This window comes from Diorhabda sublineata, chromosome 4 (assembly GCF_026230105.1).
Source record: "Diorhabda sublineata isolate icDioSubl1.1 chromosome 4, icDioSubl1.1, whole genome shotgun sequence".
NCBI classification, from domain to species: domain Eukaryota; kingdom Metazoa; phylum Arthropoda; class Insecta; order Coleoptera; family Chrysomelidae; genus Diorhabda; species Diorhabda sublineata.
In genome coordinates this window covers 24,982,306-25,005,076 of record NC_079477.1, presented here as the reverse complement: position 1 = coordinate 25,005,076, position 22,771 = coordinate 24,982,306, and the positions used below count along the sequence as shown (strand labels likewise).

The 22,771-nt window shown below is 33.6% G+C and overlaps 1 protein-coding gene across 2 annotated transcripts in view; it reads left to right on the top strand.

Moving 5' to 3' along the window:
* Window positions 1-22,771, top strand: part of LOC130442811 (uncharacterized) — a 66,904-nt gene that overhangs the window by 5,753 nt on the left and 38,380 nt on the right. For both annotated transcript variants that reach the window (XM_056777168.1, XM_056777169.1), the window contains exon 2: window positions 18,603-18,800. In XM_056777168.1, the coding sequence (XP_056633146.1) occupies window positions 18,603-18,800 (198 nt within the window). The remainder of the gene's footprint in view (window positions 1-18,602; window positions 18,801-22,771) is intronic.

Genomic DNA, 22,771 nt, shown 5'->3' with positions numbered 1-22,771 from the left:
AAAGAACCAGACTTCATCTTCTTGTACTTTACTGCCACCACAAATATCAAACCTTGAGGTAGTAAAACTTTCAAGAAATCAGCCATTGCCATTAGTCTGCCAGCAATTTGCCAGTGAGATGGTTAAACCTTTGATACCAAAAAATCTAGTTGAAATACATGATGAAAAATACATGGCAAAGTTATATGATGAATTTCGTGCGCTCTTAAAATCGACTAAAGTAGTGTTAACGTGAAGAGCATTGAGAATTAGTCGAAGAGTATCTTATGGTATAAATTCTTCACCACCATATTTTAATAGAACATCAAATACAACAACTACGTTTTTCACTGTTATTTTTTTTGCCTCCTGCACCATTTATCAAGCCCTTATCTTGTTTAAAATTAGACATAGAAACATTGCAACTCATCTCTAAATTTGAAGTTATGAGAAGTTCGGATTTTATCAAATCCACGCTGCAGTGATTTCTGGGCATCGTCCATTTGACATAGGCCTTATAAGAAGGGATATTCAGTACGCTGGTCATAAGGTTTATAGAGTTAGACCTTCAAAAGAGATATCCTTTATCGTGGATAGATAAGATATTTTCTTTACAGGAGTATCGTCACTGAAATCAAAATGCTTATCTGAATAGTGGCAAAATACGTCTACATCTCCTTGATTCTTAGCTATCCTCAAAAGGTTCTTTTTTCCTAGTAAGAATTTGTTCTTTTGATCGTTTCATAATTGCAAAGAATTCAGTTTTCTGAAGAAGTCTATTTGATTTTTCCATGGTGGCGCATATATCAGCAAGAAAATGAAGATATTCAGCGGTTTCCAGTGATCAAATGTCTCTGGTTCATCTTGGTCAAAATCTTTTAATCCTAGCAGTTTTTTCAACGCATTTGGGCAATCGTCTCTCAAATAAAGAAGTTACAAACTAGAGCAGGATACAATTTTGAAATCTTCTCAAGGTTTAGTACTAATGACAATCATCTAGTTGGTATTTATTTGACAAACTCTTGCCATTTTTTTCCGGCTTCTTCTTTCAAACTTCCTCTCCTGAAGGCAGATTGTTTAACATAATTTCGATTTAGTAGCAAAGAATCCTGTTAAATTTTCACTGCTCAACTCGCAAATCTGGAACAATCCGTGTTCCCGGAGCAGACATGACGGGATGTGGGACAAGCGAATGGAAATCGTGACTGTACCGGGAAATCCGGGACGGTTGGCAACCCTGGAGACAACAGAAACATGCGCTCTTTTCCGTTACAATAAGTTATATTTATTTGCCTCTCATGCAAAAGCCTCCGTCACTGATTTATTGTTATAAATATCGATAATGCTATTTATATTAATGAATCTAATTAAAGATACAAATACATCACGTGATAACAGCTGTAAATTCTAAATTGTTATCAACTCTGAGGAAATCTAATATCATGTTACTTGTAACGAAACATTTCTGAAATAATTTCCAAAGGCATGGGGTGTAATTAACCAACTCGAAGCACGAATTTTTATCACCATATGACAGTAATCAATCACACTATGACTTTTGTAACATCAAAGAAATATACAAAAAAAACTTAAATCAGGACCGGAATCAGATAGGTTTAGTAACAAGGTTCAGTGGATAACAATCACCCAAAAATAATTTTTTTAATGTTCTATCATACCGAGTCTTCCGGGACTTGATGCAAAAAATCCGGAAGTGAGTAGACGGCGGGAAAATGATGCTCATGGAAACAAATTTCTTATACGGCCCCTCGTTTCTGAGATGTAGGCCTATAAAGTTTCGAAATCAGAGGTATATTTTCTAAATTATACATTCGAAAATTATGAATTTTCAATGGATAATTACGTATGTTTGACGAAATAAATAAGCCACAAAAACACTATTGGTTAACAATCTGCAACTTTTACATGGACAACCTGTACAATCCAAAGATAGCAAAAATTAATTTTTCAATCGATTTTTCAACAAAAAAATTAATCTATAAGATTTATGGTTTAGGAGATATGTGGATTTTTAAATCGACATCGTACATGCTAAGGAAACGGTTTGCCATAAAGAGACATTCTGAAGAAAATTATCATAAATTGTAATTATCTATTGAAAATACTTACAGGAAGTATTGAAGTATACAACTTATCGAATAAATACAAAAAAATACTTGCACTACTACATACTATACTGTAGGTGTACCAAGCTTTTAAGATATCCCCAAAAAACAAATTCATCGTATTTAATTCAGGGGAACACGTTTGCTCACAATGGAATAGAAACAGCGTTGTTTCCATCGAATGTTTGGCGATATTTTACAGAGATAAAGCAGAATGTTTGCGCTGTTTCATAACCATGGATGAAACGTGGGTCTATAACTTTAGGCACAAAACAAAATAACAATCAAAACAATGGTCTGAAAAGGGAAAATCAGCTCCAAAGACCGTTCCATCTGCAGGTGTTGGTTTTTTGGGATGCGCGTGGAATAATTTTCTTTGACTGTCTTGAAAAAGAAAAAACCATCAACGGCGAGTATTATGTGAATTTGTTGCAACGTTTGAGCGAAGAAATAAAGCAAAAACGGCCGCATTTGGTTAAGAAGAAAGTGTTGTGCCATCAACCTAATGCACCAGCTCACAAAAATTATTTAATTGAAGTTTGAATTGGTACCTCATGCACCTAGGATTATTTTTTGTTTCTAGAATTGTAAGAACGGCTTGGTGGTCAAATATTTTTCAACAACGAAGAGGTGATGTCAGGAGCTTGACGATTCTTATTATAAAAAAAGTAACGGACTCATCATCGTTAGGAAAAATGTATGGAGCTAAAAGGAGATTACGTATTTTCATTCTCAGAATTTCATTTGATTTGGTAACGTTTTTCTACACTTTTATGCAATTATACAAGTGATGTGTCCTCCTCCAAATTCCATTATCCTTCAAAGGACGAAGTAAACCATTTATATTTGACTTAGCATTTATTGCCTATCCTTTGCAATCTTTTCATCATATTTATTAGGGGTTTTATTTGGTCTATCCATCTAGTTGGAGATCTGCCTCTTGGGCGTTTGCCTTCTACTACTTTCCATTCTATGATTCATCGTTCCGTGGTTCCTGAGCTTCTAGCTATTTGTCCCAGATACTGCAAGTGTTTATTTTGGTTAGCAGCCTTGCACGTTGATTCGGTGCTCTGTCCATGATACTCGTAAGAGTAGTCTATGAATCCACATTTCGAAAGCATCTATTCGATTTTTATCTGCTTTGTTTAAAGTCGGAGTTTCGTTGTATTCGTTTCGTTATATTCGTGATTTGTCTTTCCATATTTTATTTAACTTGGTAGTCGCTGATATTGCCATAGTCAGACGACGGCGTATTTCGCTTTCGCATTTTTCAGTGTTTCAGATTTTCGTTTTGGATTTATTTATTTTTAAGCCATTGTTTTGGCTGATAACAGGTCATAATTTCTGTTCTGCTCATATGGTTGACTCAATGATCAGTGTGTCGTTGGCATAGCGCAGGTTGTTGATCTTCTTTCCGCCAACTGATATTCCTTCCAGGATTAAAGTAGATTTCAACACCATGAAATTTTATGTTTAATGCCAATGTACCCCATTTCTTTTCGATATGCTCGTATATTAAATATCTGTATCCAAATTTGGAGTTCATAGGGTTAAAATCAAAATATATCAAGTTATCAAACAATGTCCTTCATTGCGTAATAACATAAAAGTTTCCTAACATAAATGTTTCGAGATCAAAGTTCAAACGAGATCGATAATGTTATGCATATGATTTAACTAGCAGGATTTCTTAACCAATCGCAACATATGAAGAAAAATGTCTTCAAACCACTTGATCTTTTTAAAATGTGCTGAAAAATGTATTATCGTTACAGAGACGGAATGGCTCTTTGGATAAATCGATTAAATTTGTAAAACAATGTCTCTTTAATCGATTCAATTTTAAACACGATTTTGAGTATCGATATTTGGTTTGAACTTTTCTCAATAAAAGATTAATAATTGAAACGAATTAGGGATCCGTTTTTGGGTATACAGGGTGTCCCACGACGAGTTAAAACTATTTGTATGTGGAAAAATACTAGTAAAATCATGAAAATTTCCAAGTACGTTTGGTTTTCGGATACGATCTTTTTTACTAATGTATTTTCAAAGATAGCCGGACTTCCGACTGTAACTTTGTTATTTTGAATGTAACACCGTGTATATTAATACGTTTTTAAAATCTACGTAAAATTTAAGTATACTTTTTTCTGAAAACTTTTTTGTGAAAAATTTGACCGTTGCACACCCTTATCAATTATTATTTTACGAGGATACCCTTAAAGATATGAAAATAGTTTCTATTCGGTTGCTTTTAGCAAGGTCACACGTATTTGAATCTATGTTGAAAAATTTTTCATTTTATACAGGGTGTGTATAAAAAGTTGTCAAAGTTAAACGTCACAAATATCAAATTTCTTTATTTTTTTTTAATAGAACCACCCGGTTTTTTCTATTTTAATGCATTCAGGGGTAAGAAATAAAGAAAATTCATGTATACTTTTCTATACCTAAATCTTGGCGTTATCCAAATATTGAATGTTTTCTGTAAATTTTTAAAGATGCAGATGCAGGTCAATAATTGGTTTAATTCGATTAATTTTTGCTTCAAATGAACCGTATAGCTTCAAATTATTGAGGATTCTTTTAACAGTATGCGAGTTTGGTTGTGGTCTATCTGGATATCTTGGAGTAATTAAAGTACATATTCTTGTAACAACTTTGTCACATTCACCATGTATTAGAACCAAATTTACATAATCTTCTTTGTTAAATTGAAAGTTGGAATAGGATTAGCAGAACCGGACTTAGGCATGGGCCAACCCGGGCGTGCGCCGGGGGCCCCCGCTGCGGGGGGACCTCGCGACGAGCCATATGATTGATTTTTAAACATATGAATATAAACATTAAATAATGAATAAATTGACTATAATTAAAAATAAACTTGATGTAAGAATTCACGTAAAACGCCCGCCTTACATAGGCCCCTTAAGTATTTTGGGCCGGTGGCCACGGTGACTCTAAGTCCGGCTCTGAGGATTAGTAAATACAATTTGATTTGATTTTTTTTACAGACCTTGACAAGATAAAGAGAAATACTTTTTTTTTCTTTGTGCTTGTAACAACGGGTCAAAATAAAATTTAGACCACACCTGCATCACTAAAAATTTACAGAAAACATTTATTATCTGGATAACGATAAGGTTTAGGTATAATAAAGTATACATTAATTTGCCTTATTTTTTACCCCTAAATCTATTAAAATAGAAAAAACCGGGTAGTTCTATTTAAAAAATAGAGATATTTGATATTTATGAAGTTAAACTTTGAACACTTTTTATATACACCCTGTATAAAATGAAAAATTTTTCAACATAGATTCAAATTCGTCTGACCTTGTTAAAAGCAACCGAACAGAAATTATTTTCATATCTTTAAGGGTATCTTCGTAAAAAAAAATTTATAAGGGTTTGCAACAGTCAAATTTTTCACAAAAAAATTAATAACTCAAAAAGTATACATTTTTCGAAAAAAGTTTTTAGACAAACTTGTACTGATATTTTACGTAAATTTCAAAAATGTATTAGTATTCAGGGTGTTCCAATTAAAATAACAAAGTTACAGTCGACTTCCGGTAGAAGTCGGCCATCTTTGAAAATATTTTAGATAAAAGGATCGTATCCGAAAACCCAAACGTAGAAATTTTCATGATTTTACTATGAGTATTTTGCCATATACAGATAGTTTTATTTCGTCATGGGACACCCTGTATATACTTATTTATAAATCTACGAATCAGTACTACTGCCAATATTGATGTGTGTTTGCGAATACTAGGTACTAACAGACAAATTGAGTAAAAAATAATAACGTGCTAAATACAAATAATGAAACAAATAGCGTAGGTGAAGTGGATGGTTTGGACACATAAGAATGAAAGAGGACAGAACAGTTAAGGTGATATGGGGAAAAGAAACCACCAAAAAAAGAAGGGAAAAATCAGACATAAGAAAATAATAATAAAAGTAATAATAATAGCAAATAACCTGGAAAAGAGCGGGCTGACTTAAGAGGAAGCTAATTGTAGAACCAATTGGAAAAGATATGCGGGTAATTTAGGTTCCTCCTCATATTGGTCTTCAAGAAAACGAAGAAAATGACCACAACATTCGACAAGAAAAACGATTTTAAAATATCCCAATCGATTTTACTTAATATGATTCCAGAAGCATACCTTAGTTTAGTATACAAAGTTTATGTCACATTTTTGGGATATGAGCAGCTGTATTCAAGGTTTCGTCGTTTTTGTCTATGATTCTTTAAGTGCGAATTACCTGTAGTTTCTCAAATCGCGTCTTTACTATATTATTATTTATGTGAAAGACTTATGCACTACTCAGCTTAGACCCGGTATCATTTATCAATCCTGGATATTAAGTATAGAAAAGATTAGGCTCAGGTCACACAATAAACTTGCGCACTATGTGGCAACTATTCAATTAAACACGACGCCAGTTGCGGACGTAATAACAGACGATTTCTATATTTTCGATATGCCACATCTGTTTAATCTCAATTGCGAGATCCGCATATTTGGCCAGTTTCTCCTGGTGTTTTTAAGAACTTTATGAGTGTTCGGTATGTCTACATCGTCGAGAAGGTCTGAATTGACTTTTCTGTCAACCACCACGAAGTCATGTCTATTATTTGTCACTTGTCTGTCGGTGATAATAAACCTAACTTAACAGAGTTATTTACTTAAAGCTTCTTTCAACGATACTCGTCCTATTCTGGTTTAATTTTGGGTACAGATCTTGATGAACTAGAAAACGTCAACTGCTTGAATCAGATTGATACTTGGAGTTCCTTTTAATGGCTCTAGACAGTGTAGCCCCTCGTTTCAGATGTTTACCGTACCATAGGGGAGGAAAATGGTTCCCTTCAGGTCTTCAATAATTTCATTTTCTCCCGGAGCCTGTATCTTTTCTAACTGAATGTTACTTATTTCTGCAGTTTTTTGAAATAATGTCCCTCTGGCTTAATTCTGGGTACAGCTCTTGATGTACTAGAAAACATCGACTGCTTGACTCAGATTGATACTTGGAGCTTCTTTCAATGAATCTAGACAGTGAAACCCCTTGTTTTAGACTTTCACAGTACAACTGAGAGAGGAAATCGGTTCCCTTTAGGTCTTCAGTAACCTTATTTTCTCACGGAGCTTCTATCTTTCTGAACTGAATGTTTGCTTTTCAAATCTTCCTTAGATAGTTTTTTCAAACGATCTTCCTCTGGTTTAATTCTGGGTACAGCTCTTGATGTACTAGCAAACATCAACTGCTTGACTCAGATTGTTACTTGGAGCTCCTTTCAATGGCTCTAAAAAGTGTAGCTTCTTGTTTTAGACGTTTACAGTACGATAGGGGAGGAAATGGTTCCCTTCAGGTCTTCAATAACTTTATTTTCTCGCGGAGCCTGTATCTTTTCCAACTGAATATTACTTCTTTCTACAGTTTTACGAAATAATGTCCCTCTGACTCAGATCGATACTCGGAGTTTCTTTCAAAGACTCTAGACAGTGTAGCACATTGTTTTAGACGTTTACAATACACTGAGAGTGGAAATTGGTTCTGTTTAGGTCTTCAGTAACCGCATTTCCCGCAGAGCTGGTATCTTCCTCAACAGGATAGTAGTTGTTGTTCTTCGTCATCATTGTTAGTGTTAACCTCTGAATTTGATCTAGCTGTGTTCTGTTGCATTATTATCAATCTTATTAGATTGATAATAATTGAAAGACTAATGAATCTCTTTTCGCAAACCGAAAGTCAAGTTTATGAATCGGCCTCATACATCGCACCAAATGTTACGATAAAGAGTTGCAAAGTAATTAATTTTGATTGCCACTGGATTTCACATTTCAAATGTGTTCGGTTAATAAAATTCGTACTGTTTCATTAATCACAGAGTACTAATAAGATAGCTCTGTATGTGATCGAAATAAAAAAAACGTGACTCGAAATACCACGTGAGTTTATACATACCTACTAAAGTTATTTTTGAAATCGTATTGTCGAAAGCTAAAAAAAGTGTCGGAAATCTATTGACGTTGAAGCATGTGATTTCAAATGTTTTCATGCAATTGGAGTTACTTTTATAAATAGATTTAGTAAAATGTGTGCGGCTCAGTCTTAGACATGCTCCTTACTAATATATTCAAATTTATACACTTCCAATGACATTTACAACGCTTTATGGTTCAATTTTATGATCTCTTAAAACGTATGGTCTATTAATGATAACTTTATTAGTTTAACTTTGATTGTTGTTGATTTGACAATAATATTTAATTGGCAGTTTAAATCTTTACCGTTTATTTCATACATGCACTCGACAATTTTCTTAGAAATTAAAGACTGAATATTTTTAAAGACAAAAATGATATGTTACAAACAGCTGTCGAATACTTGGAAAAATTGAACTAGAATTATTGTTTCTTTGTATTATAATGGATTAGATTAGGTTGGTACAGGCAATCTCTATCTGAATTGGTCGCAAGCTTTGTTTTCCACAGTTTGGAAACTTAACTATCTAAACACTTTCCCATGTTTTTTATAATAGCTTATTTTCAAGCATTCCCAAATCCGTAATGAAGTTTTTTATCGTCCTATTCAGATATTTCTTCGAGGCAATCTATTGTGTCGTCCCCCAGCATTTTTCCATCGAAGCAAAGCAGATGCACAATCTTTTCAATACTTGTCTGTTATCTCTTTTAATTTTTAATACGCTTTTATTAACTTTGGTGGGATTGTGAGTTTATTTCAAACTCTCCTTTGTAGCTTGTTACTGTTAGTATATCCCACCACTTTAATTGCGTTCGTTGGCCGAGTGGGCTAAGGCGCCAGCCCCCTGATTCGTCGGTCGTGGGTTCAAATCCCGTTCACACTATTAAAAAAGTTTTTCTCGTCAATTTTTTCTAGAAATTATCTCTACAAGTAGTATTAGCGCGGAGCCCTTTGTTCCATATTTCTCGTACATTGAATGCCCGATGCTTTTTTCAAAATAATTTTAGTATTTTGCATTCATTACTGTTTTAAGCTTATTTTAAAAATTAGTGTTCACTTATTAGTTTGATGTGCTTTAAAAGCGAGTTTCTGAGTTTTTGTAAACTATATTTATTGAAATCGTGTGTCAATAGTACAATGTCGAGTAGGGTATGTGAAAAAAAAACAGTTTTACGAAAAAATGTCACTAAACATTAACTTTTCATTTTTTTTTCTTAGACCCACCCTATTATCTAATTATCAATTTAATGCTATAAGTGCTTTATGAAACTCATTATTTTTTTATAAATCTCACCAAACGAAGCCACTGCTTATCGCAAACTGTCTCTGGCAGGAATATTTCGAAGAAATTGTGTATATACAGCTTCGGCCAATAGAAATGCATTAATGTATCCGATTCGATGTTTTCATTGGTGAACTGTAAAGATGATGAGTCCACATGGACTGACGGTTTGTCAGATGTTTACCAAATTTTATTCGGGGAGTAAACTCTATTTTTTTTTCTTCCACTTCATACTATCTAAGTACCCAGCAGAGGCTCGAATCCCCACTTTCTTTTATCAGCCTTATCTATTGTGTGAACCGTTTAAAAAGAATATTACATTCAGTTTTTATTCTGTACAACCTTCAGAAGTTAAGTTCCTATGAACAAACACCGGCTTTTGTTTCAATTGTTGTTACCGAGCCAGTTTTGAAGATTTTTTTTCTTTATAATAGATTCCTTTCATTCTTATTTTGCACAGAAAATAAACCACATGTTCATCTTTCTTTTTACTAAAATATTCGCCATAATATTTTAAAATCTCTTGATGACCTGTCATATACATTTTCGACAACCTCTACTCAGTTTTGGAGTATGATACTCGATACGCCCCTGAAAACAATTAACAAGTTGTGCTCTAGAACATCCATGCTGTAGCCCAGATTTGGCTCACTTTTACCACGAGGCATACTGAAATTTGTGGATCAAGTACATTGCTGAAGGTGGATATCAGTTCGAAAAATAAAGCGTTTATGTCACTGTGTCAATTAATTGAACACATATTTCGACGCACTTCAATCCAATCTACATACTATTACGTATTGGTTTTTCTTCAAAATCGTCTATCAACTAAAAACGGATGAAACGATGTAGTAATTTGATTTTTTCATTGAGAACAAATACATCAGCGTAATACTTTGATTATTAGATGAGTTAAGTTAAATTTTCTACAAAAAAAATTGTTCTAAATATTTATTAATATAAATTAATTCATTTATGGAAAGTTGAAAACTCATTTTGGTTTCAAATTGAGAGATTTTGATCTTTTAACGTCCTAAAAACAATAAAATTCAGTTTATTTTTATAGGGATCAGTTTAAGTGGCATATTTCGAGAAAAAAAGGAAAATTCCAGTGGCGGATTTACCTATTTGACGCCTATAGGTTATTCAGACTTCTGAAGTTACATATCTTAGTTCGAAATTATTTAAATTGTATTATCTATCAATGGAAGTTTGAGATGTAAGATCCTCGATTTAACCAAATAACATTTCCATCATGTACAGTTTAAATTTAATTAATATAACTTAAAATACATTATGACGGTAAAAATCGCAAAATCAATTATATTGTCGTATGAAATCTTGTTAATTCAGACTTTATAATTTGCCGCCTCTTAAAATCTTATCTTAATTTGACAGCTGTCAAATGTTCCAAGTATAAGCATTACATCTCTATTAGAAGTTTAGTTTCAAGATGGTAAATCTAAAAGAAAAAAAAAAGATCTGAAGAAATTGTTTATGGTAAATCACTTTGTAAGAATGTGAATAGCCGGAAAAACAATTTACGATATCTGTCGGAGTGTTGAGACAGGTATTTCGATTGAAACAAAGCCAGGATCGAGCAGAAAAACGAAAACAATACTAAAAAAGAAGAGAGAAGCTCGACAGGGAACTTTAGAATTAATAAAAACTCGAAAAACCTCGTATCTGGGAAACATATATAGAAATTTCTAATACAGATTTTTGCAACTTGTACAGACCGAAAAAAGGGCCATTTTTAACGTTTTTTATATCTATAGATAGACAAGGAACTTATAGAATTAATAAAAACTCGAAAAACCTCGTATCTGGGACACATATATAAAAATGGCAAATAGATTTTTGCAACTTGTACAGACCGAAAAAAGAGTTCGCAAAACAAACCTGGCAATAATTTTAACGTTTCGTAACACAAACCATAATCTTCCGCACTGCATTTGTCGAAATACAAGGTCTATTTATAAAAAGATATCGTCTAAATCACATGCGCATAATTACCATGTGTTGCTGATGTATTTTTGGATATCTCTTAATATATAAATTATACATTTCATGACCAAAATTTCTCAAGAATTTTAAGTAATATTACAAAGTATATTTTCTACAAAATGATTTGTGAATATTTTCATGAATATGTTTGATATACAAGGTGTTTCAAAAAAAGGTGATCCCGTCTCTAGGGCAGATAGAAAAGTAATAAATATTTGGGGTTTGTTCAGTACACGTACCAAGTAGTATTTAACATAATTTTTTCAATATTAAACAAAATTTCAAGTGAACATCATGAGACCCCATCGATAAAACGGATACATTTGAAAAAATGTACTGAGAACTTTCGTTTCTTGTACCGATTCACAAAAATCCAGTCTCATCAGTATATGATCCTGTTTTTCAAAGTTAAATGAGTAAGGGCACTAAGCTATTAGATGTATTGCCGTTCCGTGACACAAACTGTTGTTTGTTTCATACTAAGGCCCCCAATAGCTGAGTACCCTACTCTAACCGAATTCTATTTTATGTTATTAGCCTTAATTTTCTCAGAACGAAGAAGAGGTCTGCAGAAAGATTGGCCCTATGTAACATTAGGCTGCAACTCGCAAAAACGAACAGATTATTTTGCAACAGCTGAAGTAATTAGATGTAGACCATAATTTGTAGATGGCGCTACGCATCCTAGTTACATGTTATTTGTTGTAAAGACCTCCCCATGTGTGAAATGTCAACATCAAGTACTGAACGTAACATGGCGGCGGTTTGTTGCTTTTTTAATTTTCATGTCATTTTTGTTAGTTTTTCTAATTAAAATTTAAATAATACTTTGTGTTTTTGTTATAATAACCTTAGTGGCTATTCTTTCCTGCCCTCTGTTGACAGAAACCAATTGTTTTTTGATTATAAACAGTTGTTGCAGTGGATGTTGGAAACACTAAGCTTAAGTATTCTTGATGGATATGTTCTAGACTTGAAATATCTATTTAGACTTGCTGTCACTGATTTTAAACAAAAATATCTTCTAGCTATTAAGCTTTTATAGTTTATATTAACTACACCTGTCCCAGAGGCTATTTGTGAAAGTTGGAGCTCAGTAATTGCTTCTATCAACAGGCAGTGACACTTCTGACTTAGGGAGGTAGACATTACTGACAAACTAGCTTATGTCATGATCAATGGACTTCCAGCTGGCTATAAAGGTAACAATAGTTCGCTTTATGCAGCAAATACGGTACTAGTTTTTAAGCGAGCATCTAAACCATGGTGTCCAAAAAACTGGAAAACTTGAAAAAACTAGACAGGTCAGGGAATTTTCAATTTAGTGGAAAAGTCAGGGAGAAATCATTGAATTTCTTTAAAAATCTGGAAAAAATGAAAATCTGTTTTATCTTTCGAAAATGTGTGCGTAAAAATACCAGCTGATCATTGAGCGATTATTTTAAGTCAGATGATAGAAAACCAAATATTGTTTGTATTTAGATAATATTATAGCTATGCCAGATGATTTTAAAGATTTGACCAAATACATTTTTTCATGGTAACTCATTTCTAGAACGAGGATTTTCAATAAATAAAGACCGCTGAATTGAAAATCTTCAAGAAGAATCGCTCATGGCCCAAAGATTAATTTATGATAAATTGAGAAATGTTGGCATTGAAAATATTGAAAAATCGAATATTGTGATTCATTCGATTAAAAATTCCAGAAGCCGTTATTAAGAAAAATGAAAAAAAAAAATAAAGCATTAGGTGACTTTGATAGTAAGAATAATAAAGAAACAACAATTGAAAAATCTTTTAGATAAAAAGAAAGCTCTAGTCGAAGCTAATCGTCGAGATATTTCATCCATAAATGATGAAATTGAAAAATTAAAGAATAAATGAACAATTATAAGATAAAGAAAAAAGTATATATGTATTACGTATGCTATTCAGTTTTTTTGCGTTGCAACTGTTATGGTAATTTCTAATTATTATTATTTACTACACTTTCCCTAAATAATATTCTTTAAATATAATTATCTATTAATCATACATATAATTGAATATTTTCAAACTTAGTCAGGGAATTTTAAAATTAAATATCTGGAAAACCTGGAAAAGTCGGGGAATTTTATTTTAAAAACTCTGTGGTCACCATGTGAACATAAGCAAATGTCAGAAATGGTTACTTCCAGAGTGATTAGAAGATTTCAGAATGAGTTAAGTGACACAACCTTGCCATGTTTTTCATAGTTTACTTGTCATAATTTAATTTAACATACATTAAGTATTTGTTTTATGATTATTAAATATTACTTATTTAATGTTATATCTGTATTTTTATTTATGTCTTTTAAGTATATTGAAACTTCGGGGAAACTCCGCAAATCCACAAATAATATAATTCCTGCAGAAAGTTTTTAAGGTCTGTCGCAGAAAGACCGAGAACTTTTGAGGATCATTACTTCATAGAAGCTTGTAGCGTTACCAGACGTCCGGATAAACCCGGTCACAGGCTTTTCGATTGCATGTCCAGCCAAAATAAACGGTGTCCCGCTTGTCCGAAGAGAGAGATTCGTTGGTCTAATATTGGTAGGATAAGGAGGATTTTTATGAGGGAGGTGGTTTGTTTGAGTAGGTCCTGATATAGGAATAGCTCCTCTGCAGGGCTCGCTTGTGCGGCTTTCGTTAGGCTTTTAATATTTCTAAAACGAACGAGCGCCGAGTGTGGTCGACAGTTGGTCGCCCCGGCGGGGCAAATATTCTGATCAACTGCAAAATCTTAAAAGTTTCCAGAATAAAGACAACGTCGATTTCAGGAAACTGTAAGCACACAAGGAGTGTGTAGCCCAATTTAAATCGATGAGTAGTCAAGATTGCTTTTCAGAATTCTTTGTCAATATTACTTCGCTATCCCAGGACAAAGCGCAACCCTTGAAAAAGTTTTTGTCATTGATAAATTAGCAATTAGATCAAAAGAATAGAAATATTACATGTTGACCCTGAACTAAAATGTGTAGAATTGTAGAATTTGATTTAAAACATTTGACGTGTAATCAGGTTTCTGCCAACCGAAAATTAAATAATTATTTGTATTGTTTAACTCAAAGAGAAGAAGTTTTGTTTTGTTTGGATTGTTTTTTTATTTTCTTTTGCTGTGGGAAGTAACAGCAAATAAATAAAACTCATTTGTGCATTTACATTTCATTAGAATTTGATAAGAAATGTTGATAAATTTTTATCTATTCAATTGCTACTGATGGCATAAGAATAATAAGATATTTACACTGATTTGGCATTTGATTTTATTTATATTTAATTAGAATTTAACATGATCCTCAATAATATAAGGTGTTCAGTCCTTTTTACCAAAATGTCCGCTTCAACTAGTTGGTTTGTCTGACTATACGGTTTGACGATCTGGCAACCCTACCAGCATAGTTTATTACTTTATAATTTTAAAATAAAAATATTCTGAAAACGGTACACATTATCGAGTAACACCCTGTATATGTGACAGCACGTCTTACGTCCGCTAAACCTAGCATAAAATCTAAAACAATGAAATTAATATCAAATAATTGTAGAAATGTTGTTTTAAATTTTTTGTATAATCGGGGAATTCTACTGAAATAGTTTCCACCAAGTTCATTAATATTGATATTCTTCAAATTGTGGACGACAAGGGGAAAAGGAAAAAAAAAACTCTGATGTGTGACTTCATTTTTCAACAGTAAATAAAACGACTGCCAAAAGTTAAATAACCTAATGCCTGTGCTATAATTATTTGTGATAAATATAGTATTACTAAATGTCGTCACATCAGTACAACTGAATAAATTAGTCAATATTCGAAATGCGTCTACTCTTAGTTAATTAAATGTTTCCAAAAGATATCCTATCCCAGAAAGAATAATTAGAAATGAAATGGTTTCCACTAGAAATAATAGTTATTTTCCAAGAGAGAAAAATGTACTTTATACACTGCGCAGGTGTAAAAGGCGTTCATAATTCTAAAAATTTGTTAATGACATTTGCCTAAGCGCCAAATCAACGTTTCTTACAACTGCCAAAATAAAGTTCTAAATACTCTTTAACAAAAAAAAATGAAACGGCTATTAATAATTATAACGACAGTGTAAAGGTCTTAAACGCAACGGCGAAATCGAAGGGAGCCTATTTCAAGGGTCAACACTGGCATGATCCCAAATATGATTTTGGGACATGTGACTTTCATGTACTATAGAGCCGTAAAATACCTGGGTGTAGATCTGGATACAAAACTGTACTGGTATAAATTCGTGTACAACAAAATAAAAAAGGCCATCTGCGCTCTCTGGGTATACATGGGCCTCAATGGTCAAAACCTCTTCTCACATACGGAGCCAACTTGTAGTGGCCCTCTACAGAGAAATTGAAAACAACAACAGAATCCAGCGACTCGCATCTCCCAGTATCACAATGTCCTTGCGTATAGCCCCAACTAGGGTCCTTGAAATCCTAGACATGAGAATGGCTTACAGGCTGAACATCCACAAAGAACTGCAGAATGGATCAACTGTCCATGCAAAAATCTGCTACTAAGCCCGCTATACTGAATAATGGAGTCATCTGGTACACAGACGGCTCCAGGAGAAGTGGCTTGTCTGAAGCAGGCTTCTACGGAAGACATCCCAAAGTAAGCAAATTAATTCCGCTTAGAGAGTACGCTACCGTCTTCCAAGCCGAGATATTCGCTGATGGAATACGGACGCGCAATGCTCAATAGACGGAACAGTAATTTTAACCTGCTCAGATAATAGAGGTGCCATACAAGTCATAACGGCCGATAAGATGTGATCTAGTCTAGTGCTGAAGTGCAAGAAGGTTCTGCAAATATGGGGAGTAATGGCTGCAAGATCAAGCTCGTTTGGGTGCCCGGTCAATCGGGCAACGACGAGGCAGACTCACTCGCCAGTCTGGTATCGGCGAACTCACCAAGGGGCTCAGAACCTAACCTTGGTGTAGATAAAAGTGTTGCTAGTGCGTCACTTAACGTTTGCTATTTGCAAAACGGGCTCGACAGAGATTAATAGAGACACCTAGCACGAAATAAGCAAAGGCATGTTTAGATGAACCTTGTGCGTCTCACATCAAACAACTGCTCCAACTAAATAGGCGCGAAATCGGAATAGTGACCATACTTTTAACTGGATACTGTCATATAAGACACCATCTTACACCATGGACATCGCGGACGATCGGGAGTGCCGCTGATATATGGAAGAGGACGAAACCACGTCATCTGTGAGTACCCAGCTCTTTGGGCAAGCGTCAAAGAGCTCAAGCCTAAGCGCCTGATCAGCTTCTCAAAGGACATCGGCCTTTGGTAATGTCAAGTGGGGTAGGACAAGCCTAACTGAAGGCGATTGAGCTCAACGGCTCCGTGGCCGCTCACAATTTAACTATGAATTATAAAGACATCAATCGTTTAAAATCTATAATATTCATTACATTAAACGGGTGTAGTTTCAGAAAGATGAACTCCCCATTTTGCTAAATTCTTGCCCTCAACTAGAGAAGCTCTATCCTGAAAGGTTTTTTTATAACAATTTTACTAAATATCTTCAAAAATATTGATTTTAGAAAAAAAAATTTCCAACAAAAAATGTAGCTCATAAAAAGCTTTATAAAAAAAATCATATACACTTTTTACGTAAATCTATTTTCATTTGGTGCTACGACTCAAAATAAGAGTCAGTCAAATTGACAACGTTTTCTCACACATATGAAAGAGGTTAGTATTAAATCTAAAACACCAAAAAATTGAAGAACTAGGTTTCTTAAGTGTGATGCTGTTTACATAGGACAAACATCTCAATATTTAGAAACCAGATTGAGAAGTCATAAATATTCAATTCACCTCAATTCTGAGCTGTAGAAGCAAGTGAAATCAACACACCATACGAAAATATCACAAAGGCAATCAAATGATACACAGATGGCTCTAAAATAGCAGACAGATCTGGAATAGGATTGTACGGGCCTAGAATTAAACACTCCGAAAGCCTGAACTACACACCAATTTATGCAATTGAAAAATGTGTACAATTCAATTTATGTAAGAACTATCGCAAACAGATCATCAAGCAGCCATTAGAGCTCTAAGCTGTATCACTTATGAAGCTCAAATCATTCTGCGATGAATCCAGAAACGAATAACTTTCACACTTGACGTTTGAATCAGTGGCGACATCTATGTGTGGAGCCTGTGGAACGGATAGACTCGAATTTGCCTATCTGGTACCATACTGAGCGATGGGTGGTATATACTGGGAATAAATGATTTTATTTTACCTTGTATATATAATGTAATGTAATGTAATCTGACCATTATAAACTTTTTATTGATATACATATAGGACATTCTTATCGTAGCGTGTTCTTGGTGACGTTCGAACGTATAAAAATTTTACTTCCGGTAATTTTTCTACTCAAACAGACATTATTATTGGTAATATACATCGAAATAATGACTTCCATACACGAAACTCGAGAAGATATTATTTTATTTAAATTGGACGATCAACATTGAGGTTGCATTGGGTAACAGTAAATCAGAATTTATTCTAAATAACCTCGAAACTATTTAGATTACTCAGTTTAACTTCAATTTTGTGGAAATCCTGATTATTGTCTGTGAAACAAACGTCACAAATAGTCGGAAAGCTGTTGTTGAGGATTAATCGACAAATTTTTCAGCACCAAGAAGCAAGCAGCACTAGTTGGAAAATAACATGATATTCGTATTTGAAAATTTGGAAACTACCACATGTTAGTTTCAATAGAAAACTTGGAGCAAATATATGAACATAAATAAATAAAACAAGAATATATGTAAGTCATTTTTCGTAGTGGGATTGTGGTAAAATTAAACACCAACGTGTACTAAGTCTAATATATTACCAAGCTTTCGAATACTTATGTATCCATCGGTCAAAGTACATAATAAAATAAGCATTAACGAAATTAGTTACCTTAATTAGCTAAGAATTAGTCAACTATTACCGTGTGTTAAATTTCGTAATATCTTTTGAAAAACATTATATTTATCAACTTCAATTTTCAAATTGACGCTTGATAGAAATATCAAGTGTATCGATTCTGGTTGCTATAGAAATGTTTATTAATTTTCATTGGTTAGATTATGAATGAATGAATTGGTAAATTATTTTGTTACAGATGAACAAAGCGATAGCGAGGAATCACACATTACCAATAATTCTCCGAAATTATCGAAAACTTTCCAACAAAAATCGTATTGCAACAAACTACCATACTCTAGTCAATCGACCCCGCGACGAAAGTTCCAGCACGATTCTACCAAATCGACAAGAAGTAGCAGCACGGCAAGCGAAAATAAAATTACATTCAACGAAGGTACGGTATATAAATCAACAATTTGGTAACTAAAACGACTTTGTTTATTATAAGTATCTTAAATAATAAGATTCTGATCTAAATACTAGAACGAAATTGGATGGCTTACTCATTATCCATACCTAGATTGACTATATTGATCATAACTGTCCGGCATTTCATTTTCTGCATTGGATATCGATTTATATGAATAAATCATTTAGTGTAGACCTCTGTGTTTGGTTGAATATACAGCACCAGATTCCAAATAAATCAATTTTGGTTTACTTATTAAAGTGAATGGCTTTAAAAGAAAAGTTTCAGTTTCTACGAACACTCTTCAACACGATTGTTGTTTGATTATTATTAGTCACCCAGGAAGTTGTTCTCTGGTTTTAAAAGTGGTCACATGAACAAGGATGATGCATGATTTGCATGAAAGGTTATAAATGAAAAAGTCGTTGTTCAAAAACCCGTTTGAATGTGAGTAAAGGCTTTAGATCAATATTATTCGCTTGGTCGATATAATAAAGCACAAAATTTTGGAATTTTTCATCACTAAGCAACGAAGTGCACCAGGTATGTCGTAGACATTTTCTTTTTTCGTTTTTCAACCATTGCTCTTCACAAAAAGTATTTTTCTCATTCATAATTTTTATTCACAAAGTTTCCTGAGGATCTCCCGAACCGAATGAACTTTGTTGCATCTAGATGCCCAAGTTTTGGTCTTCTTTGTGCTTCATTTCTTTGGATAGTTGTAGCTTCTTATTCTAATTCGATCTCTTTTATTCTCCTCAAAAATCCCATTTCAATTATGGTTATTATACTTTTTTTTGTTTTTGTCAGGTTCTAATTTCCCAAATTTTGATGTCCTAACCACTTGTTTTATATTCCAGCTTATAGGTTTATTACTTTTATTCTTTATTTAACATTGATAATCAAAATATTAGATTTATATCATCAACTCCACAATTAGTCCAAGCTACATAAAAACAGCTCGAAACGGTTCCCAATATCAGAGCCTGAAAGTTGTAAGTAAAACCCTAGTACAACATTAAATGGCTACTCTGCCGATGTGAAACGTTTGCGTATGAAAATTTCGATTAGGTTTTCCACGTTGTAACACTTGCAAGAAAACGGTTTTCACGTAAAAATTATTTCTCAAGGTCTCAACTAACAGCGGTAAAGCAATGGCAGAGGTTTAGTGGTACAATTCTAAAAAAAAACTGACAACACCCCTTTCAAATCTACTTCCACATTTTATCAACGCGTATCGTAAAAAACTTTTTGATTCAAATGGTTCAAATTCAAATTGTTTTTAAGTGACAGCTACATGAATAGTCTAAGCTAAATCGTGAGTGGTAAATAATCTTATCGAATGTCAAACGTTCAGTTTATTGTTGTATAATAGTTATTTGTATGCCAAGGATTGAAAGTGCTACTTTGTTGGACGAGTCTGAAAATTGCGGGACGAGCAAAACGAGGCGAGCAACAGACGCGGCGTACACAACATTTTTTATACGACGCATAAGATCCAAAACTTTTTTAATTACACTGATGAAAGAAAATAAATAATAGAGAATTATAAACATTTCATTTATAATTTTTTCTTGGGGATACCACTTCATAAAGAGCTCGTACTGTTTTTCGTACCTTGCACGAGATTTATCCGGCAACGAATTAAGAACGGTCTCATTGCTTTCTTCGGTGAGATCAAGTGGAGTGTATTCGAGTAACTCTTCATCGCTGATGGTTTTTTTTCATCATCATTCATTGTTAGTCATCAATTTAGACAAAACCTCGGATAAAACAAAAAATTTCAGAAAATTAAATATTTAAGGTTTAAGGAAAATCATCCAAGTGAAACTGTCAACTGTCAACATTGAATTGGCTAGAGTCACATTTAAGGAAGTTGAAGTTGTCTACTCCATAGCGTCTCGAAAGTGTTTTGCAGTACGGAACTGTCACTTTCACTACATGGAACACTCAAAACGCAACTTTCTGTATGTAAATGAATACAGAACGAACAACTATCAGATCGCGTCGTCTAAAAAATATTTTTCTCGTATCTTCACTAGTTACAAGTGACTTTTGCTAGTGTTGTCAGCATCTAGAAATAATCTATCAATATCCATGTTCAATGTATCTATTTAAAAAAACAAGGTTATTTACAATTTATTTTCGTAACCACTTCAAATTACGTACGGCTCATTGTGCCAATATTTTTTTATACATATGTTGAGATTTTTCAAATATCATCGAAAATACATCCAAAAAAAAACTGTCGCCGTTCATTCACACTAGGAAATACAATCAGTACTCGTTACTGTCAATTTCAACATTCAATTTGAAGCATTATGGTATAATCAATATGCAGTAGCGATTCCTTATACCCCATTCACAACCCAAAATGATTTGTCGATGATTCTTTTTTATTACAACTCGTATATTTTTTTCAATTACAACTTTAGTGTTTTTGTTTTTTGGAATTCCATTTTCAAAATACAATTAATGCATAATGTTCGTCCTTCCAATTTTATATTCTTTTTATGTGATATAGGAAACTAACTGTCACATGCACGTGTTGTTTTTTTCAAAACAATCATTGCTACTTGATGATAAAAACACTGTACAAGCTCAGCAAAGGCTTAAAAAGTGTTTTACGGACTCTCCTCTATAACAAGAAACCATTTGTTATTGGTTTGCTGAATTTAAAAGTGGTAGTACAGACACCGATGATCGTCCATTTGGGTGGTTTGTCCAAAAAACATCAAAAAAGACCAAAAATTGGTTATATCTAATCGTAAATTGGAATTGCGTGAGATATTTGAGGCCGTAAAGACATCGGAAGGCAGTGTGTTCACAATTATGCATGAACATTTGATCACGAGACAGCTTTTTTCAAAGTGGGTACCGCGATCAAAAACAACAACTTGTTGATTATTCGGAACAGTATTTAACCATGTTTATACGTAATTTTTTGCGTCGATATGTGACAATAGATGAATCATGGATCAATTACCTCACTCCAGAATCAAAACGATAATCATCTGAATGGACTGCAGCCGGCAAACCACGTTCGTAGCACCCAAACGCACAACAGTCAGCTGGGAAGGTGATGAATTCCATATATTCGGATGCGCATGGAATATTGTTCATCGACTATGTTCAAAAGCGAGAGATAATCAATAGCGAATACTACTTAGAGTTGTTGGATGATTTGAATGCAAAAATCAAGGAAAAATGTCGGTGGCAACGATGGTTAAATTGAACGAATTACACTTCGAATTGGTTCCTCATCCACTGTATAGTCCAGAGCTGGCCCCCCAGTGAATACTGGCTAATCGCTGATATCACAAAAATGTAAAGAAATTTAGCTCAGATGAAGAAGCAATTATTGAAACTGAAGCTTATTTTGAGGCGAAAGACAAATCCTTCTACAAACACAGCATCCAGAAGTTAAAGAAGCGTTGCAATGATTGTATTGCTCTTGAAGGAGATTACATCGATGGATTAAATCGATTTTGGCAAAGAAATATGGTTTTTTCAGTTAGTCACACGACTTATTGAGCGATGTGTTTTTTTACAAAACTTAAATTAACGTTGCTTTGAAATAATCTCGTTTCCCAAGGAAATTCTCAGTTTTCGATCCGTTATAAAAACGGCATTTTCTGTAGAAGAACTTGCTGATTTATTTATCATAAAAAATATTTTTATTTCTATAAGATTTCTGCTCTTTTCAACCTTTGACAAGGGCGAACGATCATTTTCAAAAATAAAATTGATAAAAACGTATTCAAGAAATTCTATGGGACAAAAAGGGTTACGGAACTATCCATTGAACATTCCATAGTCCAAAATTTGAACTTTGATGTTGTCTTTAACAGTTTTGCTGAACAGAAACCCTAAAAACATTTTGTACTAAAACAAAAATTGTGATTCCATTTAGTACGTTCTTTAAACTAAAAGTTACTAGAAAATCAATATTTATA